The sequence below is a fragment of the Pithys albifrons genome, chromosome 7, assembly GCF_047495875.1.
Source record: "Pithys albifrons albifrons isolate INPA30051 chromosome 7, PitAlb_v1, whole genome shotgun sequence".
Lineage (NCBI taxonomy): Eukaryota > Metazoa > Chordata > Aves > Passeriformes > Thamnophilidae > Pithys > Pithys albifrons.
The window spans coordinates 7050101-7070636 of record NC_092464.1 but is presented as its reverse complement, the minus strand read 5'-3'; the positions used below and the strand labels follow the sequence as shown (position 1 = coordinate 7070636).

Sequence of the window (20536 nt, the reverse complement as noted above, 5' to 3'; positions counted from 1 at the left end):
TCCTCGCGCGCCCTTGGCCCGCCCGGCCCGGCCCTCTGCCCCTCCCACCACCGCCCTCCGACCAATCCCGCCTCCCCGTCACCGCCCTCCGGCCAATCCCGTCCCGCCGCTGTGGCCGAGCCGGCCAATGGCGAGGCGGGGCGTGTCCCATGCCGGGCGGTGACGCAGGAGTTGTCCCCCGTGACGCGCAGGTGCGTGCGCGGGGCCGGCGCGCGGCGGCGGCAGTCACGTGGTGCGGGCGCCGCCGCTGCCAGCGCCGCGCGTCCCCCGCGCGCTCCGCCCGATCCCGATTCCGATCCCGATTCCGATCCCGATTCCGATCCCCATCCCGATCCCCATCTCGATCCCGCTACCCCCGCATGTCGCTGGCGCCGCACCCCGCGCACCGACAGCCCGTGCCCGCCGCCGCCACCTCCTGCCTCCTCCTCCTCCAGAGCCGCAGCCGCCGCCCTTGATGTGGTTCGGGGCCGGGCGGGGGAGAAGATGCCGCCGTCCAAGTCCCGCAAGATCGCGATCCTGGGCTACCGGAGCGTGGGTGGGTGAGCGCGGCGTTGTGGCGGGAGGGGGATGCGGGTTGGCTCCGCTTCGCACCGCACGGCCCCGCACAGCCCCGCTCGCACCGCCCTCCCCCGCGGCGGCCGCGGCAGGTGCAGCGGAGGCAGCGCCGGTTCCCGCCGGGCAGAGCGCGCAGCCGCGGCCGGGCAAGGGAGGGAGGGAGGAGGGAGGGAAGGGAAGGGAAGGAGGCCCCGCCATGGCGGCGCCGCAGCGCCGCGGCCTCCTGCCCTTAATAGGAAGTGTCACCCCCCCGAGCGCAGCCCGGGGAACCGGCGGGGGGGCCCGGCCCCCCCGGGTCGGGATGCGGGTGCAAAGGGCAGGGAAGAGCAGCGGCTCTGGGCCGGGGAGGGGAGGGGGTACCCGATGAGGAGCGTCCCGGGGGGACCGCATCGTTCTGTGCAGCTCCCGGACAGGAGCGGGGAGCGGGCCGGGCTGTGCTCCCGAGCAGGAGCGGGATGCGGACAGGGCTGTGCTCCCGAGCAGGAGCGGGATGCGGACAGGGCTGTGCTCCCGAGCAGGAGCGGGATGCGGACAGGGCTGTGCTCCCGAGCAGGAGCGGGATGCGGACAGGGCTGTGCTCCCGAGCAGGAGCGGGATGCGGACAGGGCTGTGCTCCCGAGCAGGAGCGGGATGCGGACAGGGCTGTGCTCCCGAGCAAACAGGAGCAGGATGCTGACAGGGCTGTGCTCCCGGGCAGGAGTGGGATGCGGGCAGGGCTGTGCTCCCGGGCAGGAGCGGGATGCGGGCAGGGCTGTGCTCCCGAGCAAACAGGAGCGGGATGCGGGCAGGGCTGTGCTCCCGGGCAGGCAGCGACGGGACCAGAGGACACGAACTGCAGCTGCGCCAGGGGATGCTTAGGTTGGACAGAGGAGGAATTTCTTCACACAAGGGGTCATCAGACATCGCAATGGGCTGCCCAGGGCCGTGCTGGGGTCGCCGTCCCTGGAGGTGTTTAAGGAAAGCCTGGACGTGACGCTCAGTGCCATGGTCTAATTGACCCCGTGGTGTTTGGTCATAGGTTGGACTCGGTGATCTCGGAGGTCTTTTCCAATCTGAGTGGTGATTCTGTGCTTTAGAGCCAGCTCGAAACGGCCTGGGCAGGCCAGGTTGGTGTGTTGCGGTTCCTGGGCTGTTTCCCCCCACCCCGCAGGTGTTGGCACCGCAGCAGCAGCTGAGCGGCTGTCCCATCCCACCCGGGGCTGTGCCCGGCGCTGCTGGCACAATCCAGCACGGGCTGATCCACCGAGGAACTTCCTGGAACCGTCCAGCACTAGCCCATAGTAGCTGATAGCGGAGTTTGTTCCATACGTGTGATCCTTTCGCGTCCTGCGTTTGCTGTCCTTTGATGGAGAACGGGTTGGGATGTTTCAGCGTCTGGGTTCGTAAAGCAGGAGGGGAACAAGCCCCGTGGTGCAGCCATCCATCCGCCCTAATCGATAAAACTTAAAAGCACAGATCAATGTGGGAGATGATGTGCGGCCGGGAAGGAAACGGGAGATGATACAGAGAGATGCTGTGCTGCTGTGAAAGGGGATTTTACATTTAAGTAGTGACTAAGTCAGTAATCTGCCTTGTGTTGTGCACTCGGCAGAAAGAACCCGTAGGAAAGAGGCGTTTTTAAAGATTTAATACACCAGGCTAAATAAGCAGAGCTGTTTTGTTACTTGGATTTTGTGCATCACTGCAGCTTGACTTTGAGACAGGTTGGTGTAAAAAGGATGATGAATTGTCCAGTCCTTAAGCAGAACAGCAGTAGTAGATCAATCGATTTGCACAGTCTGTGGCATCCCCTGTGGTCTGTTCACTGTGATGTGTGTTATGCTTTCTTTACTTTGAGCATGGTGGCAACAAGCAATGGGCAGTGTGAGAAGGGAGAATGCCTTAATTCTGTCCTGTGGATGTCTGTGATGGGAACTGAGTGTACTGCTGGCAACCAGCAGTCAAAAAATCAGATTGTAATGGGGTGTATGATTAGTTGAGGAAAAACAGAAATAGTATAGCATTGTTAGTGTGGCTGATGATGTGAGCAGTAACACTCACATGGAAAGGATGGGCAACATTTACCTATTAAGACCTACCGCTGAACTTCTTCAAGTTTTCTGACACCTACAAGTTGTACAAACATAGAATTAAGAGAGGGGAAAAAATTTGGTTTATTGGAATTTTCCTTTCATTGTCCTTGACAATTCTGTGTCACCCCTTAGGTAAAAATTTCTCATGTTAAAATGGCAGAGATACTCTTCTTAAATACAGGAGCATTTAATTCTTTGCAAATAGTTATGTAAAAGTTCCAGCAGTAGAAATGAGTCATTGGGGGTTTACTTCCATCTTGTAAAGCTGGTAGAAAAGCAGTAAGTTAAACTGTGAGATTTAGGCTGTGTCCTCTACTTGCCCAAGTAGGCCTCCTACAGTCTAGGAGAATGGGGACTTAGTTTGGACTTGGGGGAACTTTTGAGTATTTGTCTTGCTCTGTATTGTGATGGCAAGAATGTTATTTGAACCTTGGGTAAGAGAGGATTGAATCTTGTTTTAGGGCAAGTTTTTGGGTGGTAGGAAAGGAAGAGCATTTCTTTTGGGGGAAATACAGCATTGTATAGAGCTAACATTCATTATGGGGAATAATTCCAGAATCTGAAGTACTGGAAGGAAATGCTTTCCAAATTCCCTTTTATAATTACGAAATTGCATTGTTTGGGCAGTAACAGTAACCTTGACCCTGAAATGAGGGAGATTAACTGTGGCAAGTTGTAAAATGTTTGCAGTTTATAGGGTAGCCCGAATGCTTAGGTGCTCCCCTTGTAATGACAGTGTTTGAGATGGAGCCATGTGAAAACGGCGAGCTCTTTTCCCTGTGTCTCTTCCAGTTACCTGTTAAATAGCCGAGTTTGATGGCATATTCCCAGCAGTGAGCTGTTCTACAGCTGATGATTCAACGATTTTGCGGCTCTCTCAGGTTACGAGTGTTCAGTGATGGACAGGAATGTGTGAAACGGGGTCTGACTCTTGTACTGGCTTCGTGCTAAGCCCTCCTTTCTTCCACTTACATTAAATTTTAATCTTGGCTCAGTGTTGTTGTCAGGTAAACCTGAGGCTGGGAGTGGTCTGGTATAATAGTTCTCGGAATAGAAAATTCAGGAGTCTGCTTGTTTGAATACACTCCCTCTATCTTTCAACACCACCATCAAGCCTTTCATATAGAAACTCGTATTCTTTGTTGATGGGAGAGATCACAGTGGAAGCCTTATGAATTCCCAGGCTGTCATACTTTCTGAGATGCAGACAGAGTATTTGCCAGGAGCTTCAGGACTTGTTTTTTGGTGAGGAAGACGAATTATCTGTCAATGTAACATACAGGTTGTGGCTTGATGCTAGACAAAATCACACTAGAATGTATCCGTTGGGTTTTGCTCAGGCTTAAATTGGTCTAAGAAAGTTAAATTCCATTATGTGAGTGTGCTTGTTTCAGCAAGGTTCTGAGCAGATATCTGATGGTTTTCATCCCAAGATCTGATAATTGCACAGCAGAGGAACTTGACTTCAATATATCCCAAATATAATTGGAAATAATGGATCTGCATGGAACTAAATCAAGCAAGACTAAGATTTTCCAAATCTTTTCAGAGTAACAATCACTCTAAAAAACAGCATAGAGGTGTTGAAACTGCTTTGTGCTCAGTTTCGTTCTTTTTGTGTTTATAGAAGAAATATGCAAATTCAGACTACAAGTGTGCCTGTATAAAAGAAGTGGTCTCTTAGATCATCTTGTAAAGTGATTTATTAGTGGGACTCTGTATTGTATTGAACTGATGGGTTTAAGATAACCAGGGAGGTGGTTGGATTAACTGCTTCAGTCATAGCTCACTATCCCAGCCTGATTTCCTTTCTGGTGTTTATACAGCTCGTGCTGCTGGTATTGGAAGTACTTGCAGAAATGGGAATTCTTTTTCTGAATTTCATGTTTGAACTGGTGACCTGACAATGCTGTTCTGGGCATTTTATAGCTCTGAGGGGGAAATCCACTTTATAATAGGGGACTTACCTATTTTCTTCCCCACCTAAATAAATGAACTTTTTTTGTGTGTAGGTGGGGAGCAGTCCATGCTGCAGGCAGATGTAGTCACGGTCCGTGACTGTGGCAAGCAGGGATCAAAAAAACCGTGATGGAACAGAATGATCTGTCAAGGTTAGATTTGAATGGAAAGGCTTCCAGGTGGTTCTGTTAAGCTAAAACTGCCTCTTCCCCCTCTACCTTGCCTGAGAGCAAGAAGGGCGGAAAATGGAGATGTAAATAGTAAAAATAATTATTGGGACATAACATGGTTATTGGTTTAGAAAATAGTAGAATATTAGGGGAGTTGTATTGTAAAATGGAGTTAAGGCTCTGCTTTTCATGTCTGAAAGATGGCATCTGTTCTCACAGCAGCGTTCTGCCCCGAGCAGGGAGGGATCCCTCTGGTATTGGATGGGGGGGAAGCGGTAATTTTAGCAGGCGATAAATTGCCCGTGTAAATGTCAACAAAGAGGGGAGGGAGAAATCACCGCTGTCTGTGCTGTCATGTACACAAGTGGTACACAAGTGGTTGTGTCCGCAGCACTGGCAAGCCTGGGATTTGACAGGAAAACTGAGCGGTTCCGGAGGCAGCTGGTACCTAAGGTTAGAATTTGGCCGAGTACCTGACGAGTGCCAGGATGATTTCCGTAGCCCTTCCCTCCTCAGGGCCGTTTGCTGTGCCAGGGTGCGGCAGAGCTGCGGGGAGGAAGGGTTGCAGCTCCCAGGGCCTGGGATGAGGCTGGAAATGCCAGCTTTAATTGCATTCTGGTGCCAGTGACTGCGATAGTGGCTACAGCAGTGAAAGTGGCTACAGAGCATTTGATAGCAGTAGCTGGAAGCACTAGAGGCAGCATGTTCAGCTGTAATATCAAGCCACCGTAGGGTTATTTGAGGACACTGCTCCGGGATTAACTCTTAAATTGCCTACTCCGAGCTCTTAATGGCAACACTCGCACGTTTTGCTTGTATATTTGGGCGTTTTGATATTTGATTACTCAACTTGGAGTTAACATCGACAGGAAGAACCAAATGAAATGCAGATTCTATAATTTATAAGCTATATAAAGTTGAAGCTCTTCATTTAGATACACTACACTGCCTTAAGTGTAGGCTCTGGTTCAGCCGACCTGCACACTGCTGCGGAAACAGCGTGACCACGCACTCGGGATTAGAAGAGCAGGCTAAAAAGTGATAAATGCCCATTATGATTAACTTCCTGTAGCTCTCCCGAAGGTGACATTCAAGGGCATATTTTAAGAACTGCACAACTTAATTGTGTATTCAATCCAGAATCGAAACAGCTTCTCTGTGGGATGTTCATAATGCACTCAAGCTCTGCAAATCCTGCATGAGTCAAAATTGGTTGGTGTCATCTCAAATTATCCCAGATCAGAAGCTGCAGACATGAAGCATGGTGCATAAAAACACAAAGCCCTTGTCAGCTGTGAATTTGTCTCCTTTAGGATTTGAGAGGCTCCCATTTGTTTTCCAAGGTCTGTATTTTGAAGTGAACGGCAGATTTGTTGTGAATTTGGTAGTGTGAGAAATGAAAATGTGCTTCCTGACTTTGAGGGATGGTTGTTGCTTAAAATTTCTCTCTTCCAGGCCTAGTCAGGACATTTGCATTCCAATATGGTTCTTGCACACTCTCCTGTTAATGAGAGTTTATGGGTTTGGAGGAAAAGGGAAGAATGTGGATACACTTTATGTTGCATGTTGCCTAGCAGACCTTTTAACAGGATCTCAGACTGTCTCAACTCAAGACATACGTTTACCAAAACCATATGAATATAGATCATTACAGAGTGTATCTTTTTGAGAAATGCTAAGTACAGTGGATGCTGAATTGGGGTTTTTTGGGGGAAAGTTGCTTGTACTGAACCTTTAACAAGCAAGTAAACTGAGGCAGTTTTTGAACAAAGTGCTGAAACAGGTTTTCATGTGCAGCTTTTCTCAGGAGACATCCCAGTCACTTTCTTGTTTAATTACCATGTAATGGAGGCATATGCAAATGAGCTATGTAGGATGGGGCATCCCCTGGCCCAAGACCAGCTGATCTGCACAATGGCTGCCATGATGGAAGACTGGCCACCAGCTCAGGGAATTGACTTCTTTGAGAAGTAAAGGAGCCAGAAGGAAAGTTTTTCGTATCCTTCAGCTGATTGGCTCTCCAGTGCAGCCCTGACAGAGAGAATGGGATCAGGGTGGAACAGACTCTTTGTGGCCATGCAGACTTTTCTTCCATCAGACCTGTTATGAAATCACATCTCTATGTGTTTTCCTCTGCCACCCCAGATAAGCTTTTTTGTAAACTTTCCACAACGGGCCTTCTGAACTGGAGTCATTCTCTTGATGGAAATAGATGACCTTGTGCAGGTGCTGAAATATGTACATTAGGGAGCTGTGAAGAAATCAGGTTTTTCGAGGTCCTTGTTTAAATAACCTTCTGTAGTCAACTCTAATCATTCCATGCAGAATCGAGGAAAAGTTAAATGTTTGATCTGGAGTAATTCTAAACCTTGTTCTGAAAGTCTTCAAACTCAGATGATGCCTCAAGTGATCTGATGTCAAATTTTCTGAAAACACTTGGTAGTAAAGACATTGCATTGGATCAAAGCCAAAGCTCCACATTACAATTATAGATTCAGATGGAAACAATCTCTGAGATCATCGAGCCCAGCCATTAACCCGGCACTACCAAGCCCACCAATACCCATGTCCCTCAGTGCCTCATCTGTACAGCTTTCAAATACCTCCAGGGATGGCAACTCAACTGCTTCTCTGGGCAAGCTGTGCCAATGAAGAAATTTTTCCTAATACCCAATCTAATCCTCTCCTGGCACAACCTGGGGCTATTTTCTCTTTTGCCTGTTTTTTGGGAGAAGAGACTGACCCTCACCTTGCTACAACCTCCTCAACGAAGTGCAAGATGTTAAGAGTCACTTTCTGCCTTCGTACTTGGAAAACCAGTGGAAACAAATCTAAAGGCTCTGTTGCTTTTCATTGCCATCTTCAGTATTTGGTGGGATACCCTACAAAGTATGTTTCCTGCAAATACCAGTCAACTTCTCAACCTGGTTGACCCCTCCTTTAGCTGTGTTTATCAGCACTGTTGCAGGACAAAGATGGTTCACAGCTGCTTAATTGTTTAGGTTCTCTGGTTCTTCCTCAGGTCATCATATGCATTCTGATTGTACATTTAAGTATAGCTGTGTAAAGGATGTAGGATGAGACAATGGTGAAAAAGGTGGTGGTATAAACATGATAGAGGTTCTCAAAGTGCAGATTTTGGACTATCAAACAGAATGTGCCAGTCAAGATGAAGGGAGTACAAGCAAAGAGTAGCTTGAGCCTTGGTTGTTTCTACAAAAGGGAAGTCTGCTTGGAATTTCTTATGGGACTTTGTACATGAATTAGAGAACCTGGGAGTAGAACACAAGGAGGAAATGTGTAGCAGTTTGATTGGGATGAAATCATCAAGTTTGTGGATAGTGGCCAAAGGTTATGAGGCATAAGACCAAGTGAATGATTTCTGAAGGCCTTTAAGGAATGAAAGACCTTAATGTGTGACACAGAAGATGAGTTCAGAGAAGTTGTGGCCTGTCTATATGACATAAGTACCAACTGAAGAAATCACAATTCCCTCATAGGTTAGGCTTTAAACAGTGAATCTTTCTTTCAATACACTTGTTTAATATTGCACTGAAGTCCTTAAAGATTGAGGAGTCAATATTTCTGGGATGGTTGTCAGTGTTCTTGGGCATTTTAGGTCACAGGAACCAGAACAGCATGCATACCAAATCTTAGCTGGCTGGTTGTATTCTGTGGAGTACTGAGTTAAATTAATTTTAATTTGGGGAGAAGAGGGAATATATAAGTGGTCTTCAGCGTGTGGGTGTGAACATTGCAAGTATAATACGAAATTAGGATATGAAAGTGTCTCTTGACAACATTGTCTCCGGAGTTAGTGGGATACATCTGTCTAGCTTCAACAACTTGTCAGATTGTATCGCCAAAACTTCATTCAATATGTATGACCTGCTTTCAAGGTACTTGTGCTGTGTGCAAAAATGCTGGGATGCATAACATGTAGGAAAACTCTATTAAATCTGTCCCACAAACTGTCAAAACAATCAAGCACTTGACATTAATGCAGTAAAGTGTATTTTGCTTTAAGGCTTGTTATTCCATCAATAACAAATCTTTGGTGTTTGAAATCTGTTTCAAAATTAGCATTTTTTTAATTAAAGATGGAAGTTTCTGCTTTGAAATGTGCATATAAACAAGCACCGTGTTTCTTAGTTTGCTAAAGTACCTTCTTCTGCACTGCTTTCTTGGAAATGGTTTTCTAATAGGTGTTTGCTTCATCTGGTGAATAAATGCTAAAGGAAAGTGTCAGTTTTGCTGGTGTAACTTTTTTTGTCATGTTTTGAGAAAGAAGTTGTCAAGATTCTTGATAAACCTTCTGTGGTTGCTAAACTGAAGCGTGAAAGTGGTTCAAATGTAAGGTAATTCAAGGTTTTCTGAGCAGGAAAGCTGGGAGGAATAAGTTGTCGGAATGTTTCAAAATCATGTTCCTTATATAGAATGTATCACAGAGTGTTATGGCACCTAAACCATTTTTCTGCTTGTCCTTCCTCAGCTGCACACTTTTATCCCCAGGTGTGGTGGTAGGATAGAGGAAGAGATAAAGTGAAATGTGCAGAACTGTTGGGTTGCTGTGCAGACGCCTGTACAGCAGATAAATACAGCGTAGTGCTCTGTCTCCTGATGGCTGACCTGAAATTAGAATTCCTTAAATTGTAGCTCGATACTCAAGTTGTTGTTCAAGCTGCATTGGATGTGCTCGTGGGATGCTGGAAAGGGAATAATCCAGTTTCTCTTGGCAAGTGCTTCCACAGGTGCTGGAGCTAGACTAGCTGGAAGACTCTTGTGAAAGACAGTCTAAATGGAGGAAGAGTTTAATGTCAGGTTCCAGGTCTCATCCTCAGTCATCCCCCCAGGATGCTTTCAGGTGCTTTGGGGAGGATGGGAGTGAGATGGAGTGGATGGTTTGGTTTTTTTGTTTGTTTGTTTTTTATTTGTTTGGTGGTTTTTTTGTGGTTTTCTTCATTTTGTTCTTCCCTGCAAAGGTCAGAGTTCTGTACTGTGACCTTTTTGTACTACGTAGTATAAAAAGTGAGAATAGATTTTTAAGTGAGAAGTATGATTCTTACCCCAAACCTCTTCATTTGAAGTACCTCGTGAGGCTCCAGGTGGATACGTGCTGGTTAGGAGAGTAAGAAAGCCCACTGGCTGTCACGACAGGCAAGAACTTGATAGTATGATATAGCAAACAGTGGTTACTTACTCTGCCTTCTCTGCCCTGTGGCAAAATCAACTCTATCATGTCATATCTGACAGATCTTTGGCTTAAATTCCCTTAACTTTTCCCATGGCTGGGGGCTCTAATGATTCTTTCAGTATTCTGCATGGTGTTATTCTTACCTCAGAGTCCTTTTTCTTTTCCTGTGGTGTTTTACCCTTATCTGTTGTGCTGTGATTTTGGTATATTATTACTTTGACCCTTTCTTACTGTTAACAGATTGTCCTCTGTATTCAGAGGCTACTCTTGGGTTGATCAGGTGAGTGTGTAAAAGCAGAAGTCATGCAGCCTGTGTTAGTGGGGAGGGATTAATGACTAACTCCAGCTCAATAAAGGGCAAGGGTGTGAGGATGGCATTTAACAGATTGTGGTTTTATTCAACCCTGATTAATAGAGGGGAGAAGCTTCACATGCTAAGCAGGAGTAACATGGAACTATGCCTGCATAGAGTTGAAACAGAAGAGGCAACAGTTAACAACAAAAGTTGATCTGAACCTGCTGGTGAGCAAAAAGTTTTTCTAGAGGAAGCAACGGTTCAAGCACACTGGTTTTTATGTTGGCATGGTTATGTATAGATCCACAGCAGCACTGGCCTAGAACAGGAGAAGTTGTCAAGGCTCAACTGTATAGTCATTAATCAAGATGCCAGTGCATTTGTTGACAGAGATGTGGTGGAGGTGCCCATGTCCCGCTCCACGGGTGGAAGGGGGAGTCAGTATGAATAGAATCATAAAATATAATTGTAGAATCAACTAGGTTGGAAAAATCCTCTGAGATCATCAAGTCCAACCTCTGACCTCCACCACCCTGCCTACTAGACCAGGGCACTGAGTGCCATATCCAGTCTCTTCTTAAATACCTCCAGGGACGGTGTCTCAATGACCTCCCTGGGCAGCCCATTCCAATGCCCAATCACTCTTTCTCTAAAGAACTTCTTTCTAATGTCTAACCTAAACCTCCCCTGGCACAGCTTAAGACAGTGTCCTCTTGTTCTGTTAGTTGCCTGGGAGAAGAGGCCAACCCCACCTGGCTACAGCTTCCTTTCAGGCGGTTGTAGAAAGTGATGAGGTCACCTCTGAGCCTCCTCTTCTCCAGACTGAACACCCTCAGCTCCCTCAGCCGCTCTTCATAGAACTTGTACTCCAGTCCCTTCACCAGCCTCACTGACCGCATCTGGCCCTGCTCCAGCACCTCAATATCCTTCCTAAATTGAGGGGCCCAGAACTGGACACAGCACTTGAGATGTGGCCTCGCTAGTGCCAAGTGCAGAGGAGGAATTACTTCCCTGGTGCTGCTGGCCACAGTATTCCTGATACAGGCCAGGATACTGTCAGCCTTCTTGGCCACCTGGGCACATGCTGGCTCATGTTCAGTGTCCTGTCCATTGGGATCTTTGTCAGTGTCTCTAAGGACCAGCTTCCCTGTGTCGTGCTCAGGGATGTTGGTGTTATCAGGGTTGGTACTGCAGTACCTGATGCTTCCTGCAGCTCTGGGGACTTCACCGGTGCAGGTCATAGCAGGTGGATGGTCTGTGTGCTGATGTTGGATGTTGGACGCTTTCTGTGAGTGTCAGTTTTTGGGTGCCACGTGTATTGCTGGCATTTGTTGGCATTGGATTCATCAGACTTTGAATGATCAGTGGTGACACAAAGAGCCTGTTACATTGACTGACCACCTCATAGTCGCACACACTGCTGCAGGGTGGAGCTGCCTTCTCTTGTCAAGATCTTAGAGTGATTATTATGCAGTTTGATTTATATATTTGTATAATATGTTGTAAAAGTACCGTGCCCTTGTTGGAACAAATCAGTAGTGTCTTCCAGTTTTTGCTGTAGGTTAGTGGAGAGCTCTGTGGATTTCCCTCCAGAAAAGGGATGAAAATACTTAGCTATATTTGCTGGAAATGTATCACGATATTTGCTTGGATGATGTTACCAGGAGAGGGAATGTTACCATTGCTGTCTTGTCAGGCTTTTGTCAGGCACTTGCCTCCTGTCCTCCTACAAGGACAAGAGGAATACATGTCTTACTATTCTTGCAGTTCCAAAAAGGTCCTGAGGCCCTGTGGTCATGTGCAGTTCAGTAGTACCGCCAAGGTGGTCGGTTCCTCACCCATTTTAGCTGCTTTTGCTTACTCACTGTTACAATATGCTCAGCATCACATTCCCAGACTTCTGTTCTTGAATGATGCTGGCAAAGTTTTACTGACATTTTCAGAGACTTAACCCTCTCCTTGGTGGTTGTGAGCAATGAGTTATGGTGGCCACAGTGTTGGCAACAGTGAATCCTATGGCTCCAGTCCTCATAAGAGTCCTTCTCAGGAAAGGTTCTTGGGGAAGACCTGCATTTCAGTGGCAAAGTGCTGATCCATTGAAAGAATGAGGTCTTTCATCTTGGAAAGGGTTCTCTTTCTCTTACTGATCTGAAAATGCAAGTGAGATTCTCAGAAGTGTGAGTTTATCCTGTTTTCTAATGGAAATGGAAAGCTTAACAGGCAGTGCCTGTGCTGCATGGAGAGCTGATGCTGGTGACTGTAACTGGAAAGATCCACTTCTTGAAGAAGTGCTAAAACCCACTAGTCCTGACACTTCTGGCTTGCAGAAAGGTGACTTAAATTGTACATCCCAGCAATCTTTAGAGGCAAGAAAAAACTGACTGAAGTTGGGAGTTCCTTGCCTTGTGTGGAAACTAAAACCTTGAAGATGAAAAAGCAGAGAGCATGGAATGCATTAAAGCAAGAGAGACTCTTTTATTTCTAATGACATAGCATTTAAAACTGATTTAATCATGAAACAATGGCAGTTCCTAAAAGTGTCTTTCAAAGACATGTCATGTTATACGTACTCAATGATCCAAGGAAAGGCTGAGTTTGTTCAAATACCTGATGAGCTGCTTGAAGTGTGTATGCAGAGAGAAAGGACTTGGCTTCTTCTCAGCATTACAAGTTGAATTTTGCCTCTTTGGAGAGGAAATCAGTACAAAGTTCAGGCTCTTTCACTAGAAAGTGTGTCATAAACTCAAATGGTAGGATCTGATCTTGAGCCTTCCTCTAGGAGTTGTTGAAGTTTAACCCAACAAGCAGCTAAACCCCTCACAGCCATTCATTCATTCCCCCAAGTGGGATGGGAGACAGAATCAGGGAAAAGGTAAAACGCCTGGATTTAGATGAAGACAGTTTAATGGGACAGAAAAGGAAAGAATAATAATAATAGAAGAGTATACAAGTGATGCACAGTGCAGTTGCTCCCACCTGCCTACTAATGCCATTGAATTTCTGCTGCCACCTAAATATTTAGCCCTGGTGCTGTGGGGAAGGCAATGGGAAGGTGCTGCAGGGATGCAGTTTCTGCAGGAAGTCTGAAGAGAATACAGAGAATAATATTCATCTGAGAAAATACAGGTTGACTGTCTGGGGCACGAATGTCTGAATCTTCTTTGTAGTTACGAAACCCCAGGATGCAGTTCCCCTGACCTATTTAAAACATCTTGGATGTTGCCATGTGTGCATGTATTCTATGGCCAGGTGAGATGTGTGCCATGAAGTTTTCTGGATTTTTTCTTTTTAAGCTTTGTAACAGCTTTTCCATCCTTGACAACTGATAGTAAACATATGGAATTAAAATTGGTTTATCTTATTTAAAGGGAAATAGCAGGCAAAGTGTGGCCCTCTGTTTTTCTGCCAGCAAGGGTGACAAGCAGAGATAATTGAACTGTGATGAAACAACTAAAACATTTCTTCTGACAATCCTTTGCTGAGGTTACTGATATGAAGGAAAGCAAAATGGACTGCCTGGAAGTGGCAACTGAGCAGTTGCAGGAAAGCAGTGGAATCTTTGTCCACATACTTGCTCAGACATCTAATACGTTGCAAAAAAGTGTAAGTGGACACTGAGGGATGAGCACTACTGCAGGATGGAGTGAGACTGCTGTTGAGTATCAGGGAATGAAGCACGTGCCCACTTCTTGCTTTCCTCACAGAAAGCATGATCTAAAAGCATTTTTTAGGACTCCTGGCTTGTGTTTTGAAGGCTCATTGCTGCCAACCCTGGCAAGGGCCTGCAAATGTACTTGTGAGTTTGACTGACTGCTTTAAAATCTGAAGAAAATAAAGGAAGCCATCTGCCTTTGTTTCTAAATGACTTCTCTCAGATTTCTTCTGACTTGCAAGAGGAATACCTTTGATAAACCTCAAGAAGATTGTGCAATGCAGAAGGAAGCGAAACGAGTATCTCCCTGCAGGCTTGTGCTCTTGGTGTTACAGACCAACCATCATGTGAAACTCTTCTTTTACAGCAGAGACCGTTCATGCTACAAAACTTTGCCTTAGACTGTCATATTTATTTTCCTACTTATATCCTAAGATAGCAATAGATCAGCAGAAGGCAGGGAACAGTTGTAGCAATAGGACAGAATGTCACAGAAGTTGAAAAAGAGCTTGTGTTGTCCTGAAATGCTGATCTGCTGTTTGTTTGTCATGGAGGGCTCTTCTGTGTTTGAGCTCCCTTATCAAGTTACCAAAAGATGTATCATTGAGGTCCTAGACTTTGACTCTTACAGGATTATAAGTTCTAGTCTGTCCTTCATAAAGCTCAGACAGCACATTGAGAAAGACTGGCACCACCCTGTATTGCAAATCACGCAGGAGCATCATAGGAGCAAGTGCAGGAATTGAGCTCTGTGTGTCGGCAGTTTTGTCTCTAAGCATCAGAAAATACCTTCTTAATCCTGGTATTGTAATGTTAATATCACAGGGAAATCACTACAAAAATGGATAAAACCACAGCTCAAAGTAATGAGGTTTGTATGTGATAATTCCTCATGATTAAAAGTCTAATAGTGGAATTAAGTTGCATCTGAGTAAAACACAAACTACTCATTGTATTGCTGTCTCTAGAGGTTTAGAAACAGAATTCTTTATTGACCCAGATGTATAATTTTTATAGTCATTAGAATAATTCACCGAACTACCTAGCAATGATCAGCAAATAGCAACTACACAGTCATAATTAGCACCTGGGGGGAGGAAATCTTAATTAACCATAGAAAGTTGCTAACGATGCGGCCTGAGATGAATGATGGGTTCTGAGATCGTCTGCTATCTTGTGAGAAGATCTTTGTTGAAGAGGGATGCTGTAATTTTCTTTGCTACCCAGTGAACCTCCATCGGCTCCAAGAAATTGTCCAGTCCCTTTCCATGCTCAGAGGATGAATAATCTGCACTTTAAAATGCCAGTGTCTCCTCCGTTTTGTTTGCACTGGTATTGTGAATTAAAGAATATAAACATCCCAATGTTCAAATTAAGTGTATCTTTTGGTGTGAAAACTTTATCTCTACAGTGTAGTAAGTTGAGAGTATCTGTGTGTGAGATATTGCAAGTGTGCACACAGACTTAGGTAATTTAATGTGATTGACAGTTTTTCATTTTGAATGATTTTGTGACAAAACCTAAACGTGTTTGTTCCATAGGTAAGACTGAAGAGACCTAGGAGACTAATAACTAGGTTAGTCTAGTTACTAAGTTAGTCTAGAGGCTAACTTAGTCAAGGTGGTCGGTGTATATGGTAGGAGTGGATTAGGTGCTGCCAAGCTGTGAAGTGTTTAATCATGATGCAAACTACCAAAGCAGGCATTTTACTAGAAAAAGATGGGTTAAAGAAACTGCATCTGCAACACCAACAAAGCAGAGAATTGCAGCTCTTCAGTAGCTGTTGTTCTTGACCCCAGCAAACTGTTTACTGGTGGCGTGTGGGGAGCGTTTCGGGTATTGAGAAACTCTTGCTGTGGAGATAACTGGGCTGTGCTGCCCGTGGCCGTCGGCGAGCGATGCCCCGTCCGGGGCAGCTGCACAGCTGAGCTTGCACAATGCTGCCTTGTGGAGCTGTGTTGGACCTGCTCACTGGCTGGTTGCATCATTTTGCTCTCCTGGGTCTGGGGGGAAGTTGGCTGCCAGTGAGGGTTTAGTCTGGGCTTTTCCTCTGCCTGTTGAAAGGAGAACAGGGATGTGGGACAGGGCCAGCAGGTGGTGGAGCAGCAGAGCAGGGGCACAGCCCCCTCGGGGAGGCAGCTGCTCTGAGCCCACCCATGCTCAGTTACTCATCTGCTTGGTAACCTGCCTTGTGTTTTAAAGCTCGAATATTATACTAGATTACATACCCCAGCTCTTGTCCAAGTAGTAAAAGGATGAGTAAAACTCAATTTGGCAATTGTTTTGCCTTGACAGTTGCAATGGCATTTGAAACTGATGTGCTGTGATTGCACAGAGTGTTTATGGGACGTTCCACTTTGTGGTGCCAGTGGTCTGGTGTATGAACAGAAACATGACAGCTTTACTTCTTGAACTGGCTTTCTGTTTGAAAACCTGCTCCTTTTCTGTTTTGACAGTGGAAAACTCTTTTCTTTATCACTCTCACACAATACCATAAACAATGAATTGTGTATGCAAATACACTTTGGATACTTCTGGACAACTTGAGCTTTCAGCCACCTGGGACTTGTATTCTAAACACTCGTAAAACACATTCCGTGCAGCCCTTCCCTTCTGTCCTGTTCCTCCAAGGAGGGAAATAATCAGTAAACTTGGATTTTGCTTGTGACTCCTCTGCCATGGAGCATCTGGTGCTTGGAGTCACCACAGCAAGGCTCTGCACCCACCTTCCAGCCTTGCTCCTGCTTGTGACACTTCTGCTTTTGGTCTCAATGGGTGTTTATTTTCCTAAAACTTGAGTACAGTGCATATGTTAAACATACCAGCGTGGAGGATGCTACAAGGAAAAGCATAACACACTGAAAAAACCATGTGGCTGCGTTCCAAATGAGGGCACATTAGAGCTGAGCCTTTTCGGGGTGTGCACCCTTGAGTGATCAGCTAATCAAGTCTTTGCTGCTGGTGTCACACTTATCTTGTTAAGGCTGAAGTCTGTGAGTGGAGGCTGCACATCCAGACAGTGGTGCCTTCCCAAATCCTCCTCCCTCTGTGCTCCCAGGTGGAGTCACCACAGCGCAGTTGTGTGCAGTGCCCTGGCCCCTGCCTCTTGGACGTAATGTTGGTGTTGCAATCCTCTCTGAAAACCTCGCCTGATCTTTCTGGGGAAAGAGCAGATAGGAGCTAAATTGTCAGCTTGATTTTCTGCTCTGTCCACGAGCACAGGTCAAAGGCCTGGAATAAAAGCTGTGGGACAAAGTTCACGCCGAGCTGTTGTTTACATGGTCTGAGTGCGGCTTGGTCATGGGTGAGACAAGGCAGTGGGCTGTTAATGGCTCAGGTTTTAAATTTCTGGTGTCCACTTTGGAAGCCTTGGTTTAGTGGGATATTATTACATGAGCTTATCCCGAAGGGGGTAGGTGCTGAATCCAAGACTAGAGAGCTTCCCTGTGGCTCATCGAGGAAAGCAGCATCCTCTGGGATCATGAGCACATCCTTACTGAAAGGCTTGTTACAAAGCTCAGAGGAATTTAGAACAGTGTTGGAACACTGGTTTTGTCTGGTTTTGTTTCATTCTCTTTCACTGTTAGGAGGAAAGCAGTAATTAATACAGCTGGGTGTTAAATGCAGCATTTTCTCTTGTCTCCGACTCCTTTCTGGTGTTTGGCTTCCAGGCTTAGCACAGACAGACAGTAGCAGTCAAGTCTTAGGAGGAAGAATGTTCAGTGCTACGCTTAGCTCTTCTTATCTTGAAGATTCAACAGCCTAATGTAGAAATAGTTAAATTTGTTTTTAAATGGGGTGCTTAATGTGCTGATATTGGCAAAGAATCTGGGAGCATGAACTCTGGGTAGCAACTTTCATAAGCTGAAAAAGAAATAGCTTGAAAGTTCACTCGCTCTCTAAGTCGTGTCCAAAATACACAGTTTCAGAAAGTTGCTGGGATGGACAGTTTCAGTCCTTAATCTGTCCTTATTAGGGTGACTCTGTGTGGGTGTCCCTTGCTGGGGCAACAGTTTAAAGTGCAATGTCCTCTGTCAGCTCATGCACAATGAGCGTGACACCTTCACTTGTGCTGTTAGGTAAGACTGGAAAATGATGTCTAAGAACTTGATTTGAGAAAAAGCAACTCCTTAAAGTCTTGGTGGTGGTTGGTCTTTCTGGGGTTTGTCTGGATTTTTTTAGCTTTGTTTCTTGAATAAATTGGCATGATTGATAGTAGCCAGTGAAGGGGTGAGTATGGCAGAAAATAAACTAGAAAACCTCTTTAGTATCTCCTGAAGGAATGCTTAGGAAAGGACTTTTTCTACAGCAAAGTTAAACAAAGTGTGGTTTGAGCACTGCAAGTGGGCAGTCTTTATCCAAAGCAATTTATTCTTGAAAACAATTTTACTATTCAGTTCCGCCACAACGTTGGTTATTTAAGAGGTCATTGAGAGGCTTCCACTGAGTCAGATTGTCTTGAGTCAAAATTTAAAATTGAGGTCATATTTTGTTTGTGCTTCTTGCTGATGAAAAGAGTATAAAGGAGCATGAAGAATATGCTCATGTCCAAAAGCAGCCAATGCACTTGGCAATCTTCACAAGAGTGTATTTGTCCAGTAAACATAATGTAATAGGATCTAGTGGATTCCCAAATGCAGATGTGCTGTAATGGAAATTGTCTTAAGGCTTCAGTAATGCTTTGTAAAATTGCAGAGCTTTAAAGGTGCTTTTTATCATCAATGTATGTGATTTGCTTTCACCATCTTGAAAAATCCTTCAAGACTAAATGGGTTTTCAGTCTTCTAGTAAGTTCAGTGTTGTGCATTACTCTAACTGAAATTGTGAACATCAAGTCGTCTACCAAAGTAGCAGTTAAATGGTTTCCAAAGGAAAAAATCCAATTATGCCCCCCCTGCTTAAAATACAACATCCACTGGTCTGTTGTGGTGTGGCAGTAGGAGGATTAATAGGAGAATATATTGGTCTCAAGAATTTTGAGATCATCTTTTTGTCATGGGAAATATGTCCAATCTCCAAGTCAAACCAAATTTGGCTAATTCTCTCCAAGTCTTCCATGTGGTGACTGAAAATGATTCTGATTTTTCACTTGCTTCTTGACAGAAAAATCTTCCAAGTATAGCAGTTTGTTAAATTTAGTTCTATGAGGATTGTACACTGCTGCTTTTAGATTTGTTTTAAACTGGAGGAGTCATTTAAATTATGCCCTGTTAAAACAAAGCAGAACACGTACCAAGTAGCTCTTGCACTGCTTTTTATATGTTCAGGAGACCCAGTTACTAGGAATAGGCACTTAATTTAAAACTAGGTCAGTTGTCATGTATAGATAGTTTAAATGAACCATACAGTCTAATATTGGCTGGATGGCTATTAGATAGATAAAACATTAGTGTGTCTACTAGTAAGTGTAAAGTGATAACAGCCTGAAGACTTGTTTCAATCTGTATTTCTCTTTTCTGTACAGGAAAATCTTCACTGACGATTCAGTTTGTGGAAGGACAGTTTGTTGATTCGTATGATCCAACCATAGAGAACAGTAAGTATATAACTGACAAGCTGCTTTTCTATACCTAAGTAACTTATCAGAAGTCATTGGCATTGTACACACTACTTATGTGGGCATTTACGTATTAACAGTAAAGCTCATTAATTAACTCTTAAGTCTTACTACTCTTTTAAACCAATGGTTACAGTATTGCAGCAAGGAAATCACTGGGTACACCTCTCTCCAAGCAGCTGAATTGTGTTTTAACACTAAATGAAGGAAAACCTAATGAATCTGGCTGAAATGCATCTCCTTGTATTGTATTGTTGGGCATCTGCTTGCCCTGATGTAGTTGGGGCACTTTAAATTACTTATGTCATACCTGTGTGAAAATGTGCCACTATATACGAGTATTCCAAGTCTCACGTGTCTCACTGGATCACTGTACCCAGGTGAACAGAAAGCCAGCAATACCAGTCAGAATTAACTGACTGCCTTAGAAGGTAGACATGCTGTGGCCATGATAACTTCATAATCTGTTAATTTACTCCTTTCCAGCTGCTTGATAACAAGGCTAGTACACAATCAGCTTGCTGCAAATACCAAGTATTTGACTTCTCAAGTGTCTTATTTCTTTTAGCAGTGGTTTTTTGTTGATATTAATGCCTTTGTGAATAGCTGGCATAGCAGGTGAGCTAAAGACACTAATACTAAAAATGCCAAGAAAAAATAGTCACTTCAGAGGTGAATTGCTTGGTATTTGTTACAATTCAACCCACCTCATAAAGTACTCATACAATGGCACTGGTAGGCTGAGTAACTTGCTCATATTAGTTTACTTTAATGGTGTAGCAAATAAAACTGGTTTCATGATTGTAACCCTGGAGTTTCTTGTATTTTAATGATTTCTGAAATGCAGTGGTAGCACATTTTTAGTGTTTTGAACTTCTGCAGTAGGATGTTAAGCCTGTGTGATACCCTGTAAGTTTGAATGAAGCAATCAGCAGAACAAGGTTTCTTTTGAATATATATGTGGTAATAATTATGAATTAGTAGCTATCAGGATATTTTACTTGGGATTATTTTACTGCTTAGAACCAAAATTCAAATGCTACTTTTTGAGAAACTCTCAGTTTGCTTTAGCAAGTCGGAGT

General features: G+C 44.8%; 1 protein-coding gene across 3 annotated transcripts in view; it reads left to right on the top strand.

Moving 5' to 3' along the window:
• Positions 1-203: 203 nt before the first annotated feature.
• Positions 204-20536, top strand: part of RHEB (Ras homolog, mTORC1 binding) — a 39810-nt gene continuing 19477 nt past the window's right edge. The window contains exons 1-2 of one of the 3 annotated variants that reach the window (XM_071559930.1): positions 204-535; positions 19362-19433. In XM_071559930.1, coding sequence (XP_071416031.1) covers positions 484-535; positions 19362-19433 — 124 coding nt within the window. In that variant the 5' untranslated portion in view covers positions 204-483. Of the gene's footprint in view, positions 536-1866; positions 1934-17930; positions 17977-19361; positions 19434-20536 lie in introns of those variants that run through there. The other 2 variants (XM_071559931.1, XM_071559929.1) reach the window with 2 other exon arrangements.